General features: G+C 48.5%; 1 protein-coding gene across 1 annotated transcript in view; it reads left to right on the forward strand.

The window, feature by feature from the left end:
- The window catches only part of GPR137B (G protein-coupled receptor 137B), a 52,227-nt gene that overhangs the window by 34,239 nt on the left and 15,932 nt on the right, over positions 1-2,056 (forward strand). The window contains exon 3 of the mRNA XM_003797471.2: positions 255-477. Coding sequence (XP_003797519.2) covers positions 255-477 — 223 coding nt within the window. The remainder of the gene's footprint in view (positions 1-254; positions 478-2,056) is intronic.

Consider the following 2,056-nt stretch of genomic DNA (forward strand, 5'->3'; position numbering starts at 1 on the left):
GCCTTAGCCGCTTGAACCACAGGCGCCGAACCAGCTCAGAGAGTTTGAAGTTTTTCCAGAGGCACGATCTGTGGTCCGTTTGTAATTCATATCCAGGACCAGCTACTGCCAAAGTCCAGGTTCTGAGTGTTGTTCCTTTTGGCGTCTGCTCCTGGGGTTCACCGGAACATACCGCAGAGCCCTTCTAGATTGGCAAGGATGTGCAGCCTGCCTGCAGGGGACAACACCTGACCTTTCTCTCTCCTCCTTTCCAGGTTGCCCCTCTACCTGGCCTCGCTCTTCATCAGTCTTGTTTTCCTGTTGGTGAATTTAACCTGTGCCGTGCTGGTGAAGACGGGAAACGGGGAGAGGAAGGTGATCGTCTCTGTGCGAGTGGCCATCAATGACACGCTGTTCGTGCTCTGTGCTGTGTCTCTCTCCATCTGTCTCTACAAAATCTCTAAGATGTCCTTAGCCAACATTTACCTGGAGTCGAAGGTAGGGTGGAAATGTGGTCAAGATCTCTCCCATGCGACTTGTTCTGACCATAGCTTCCTGGTTTGCAAATGGCACACAGCAAATCTCTTTTGCACCCAACCTACAAATGATGAGCCATACTGTGGTGCCCAGAGCACAGTGGAGTAGAGTTCACTGAACTGTGTGAGATAGTTCCATTCCTGATGGCTTAAAGAGAGAGTTAAGTCTCTGATTTATAGATACAGTAACTTAACATACATTTTAAAGAACTAGTGCGATTGATGTACTACTAGTAATAACAAACACATTTCCAGCATGGACTGTGTTCCAGGCACCTTCTATTTATTTTTTTTTTTTGAGACAGGGTCTCTTTCTCTGTCACCCAGGCTCAAGTGCAGTAGGTGTGATCATAGCTCACGGCAGCCTCAAACTCCTGGGCTCAGGCAATCCTCCTGCTTCAGCCTCTCAGGAAGCTGGGACTGCGGGCATGTACCACTATCCCTCAGTAATTTTAAAATTTTTCACAGAGATAGGGTCTTGCTGTGTTGCCCAGACTTGTCTTAAACTCCTGATCTGTAGTGATCCTCCCACCTTGGACTCCTCCCCAAATGCTAGGATTATAAGCATGAGCCCCACTACACTGGACACAGGGTGCTTTTATACGCACTCCAAGTAGTTTATGCGTATAGACCAATGTAATCTTCACAACTCTCTGGGAGTAAATAGTATTTTAATCCCCACTTTATAGATAGGGAAACTAAGGCACAAAGAGGTCAAGTAGCTTGCCACAGGTCACACACAGTAGGTGCAAAATTGAGGTTCACACGTGGCAACCTGGTTCTGGGGTCTGTGGTCTTAGAGAGCTGGTCATCATGCTGCCTCAGAAGCCGGGCTTCAGGCTCCTGCCCACAAGCAGCTTCTCTCTAAATGAAGGCACCGTGCCTGGAGTTCAGGGCACTGTTCCCTCCTGTCAGTTGTCTGTAGAGGGAACCAGATCTGATCCGGGACCAAGGCTTCTGACCCATTCTTCTCCTTCACTGTGGGACCTGGCCTCCTGGAATCTCCGTCTCTCCTTTTCCCTCCCCGGAATTGGCAAGCAGGGCAACTACGCAGATACGTGGTAGTGCCAGAGTGCTTCTGATCACCCTGATCCCCGATTTTCCTCCATTGACAAGTTCTCATCCTATGTTAGATACAGTAATTTAACATACATTTTAAAGAACTAGTGGGATTGATGTACTACTAGTAATAACAAACACATTTCCAGCATGGACTGTGTTCCAGGCACCTTCTATTTATTTATTTTTTTTGAGACAGGGTCTCTTTCTCTGTCACCCAGGCTCATGGGCACTGGGGCTGGGGAGCGACTGCCTGGCCCTTGCTGGCTGGGGAACTAGACCCCCAGATGCTTGGCCTTTCTGGGGCATGATTTTCTCTCTTACAAAGTAGTTGAGTGATTTCTTCTAGTTCCTTTGCTGCCAAATTCAGTGCCTTTACCCTGTGGCACAGCTCCTTGGCCATGGTCTTTGCCAGGAGACCCATCTAGCTGTAATACATCTTCAGTCTGAAGACTGGGGCCACTTCTGTCTCCCTCAATGTT

This window comes from Otolemur garnettii, unplaced genomic scaffold (genome assembly GCF_000181295.1).
Source record: "Otolemur garnettii isolate 467f Iridium unplaced genomic scaffold, OtoGar3 scaffold00116, whole genome shotgun sequence".
Classification (NCBI taxonomy): domain Eukaryota; kingdom Metazoa; phylum Chordata; class Mammalia; order Primates; family Galagidae; genus Otolemur; species Otolemur garnettii.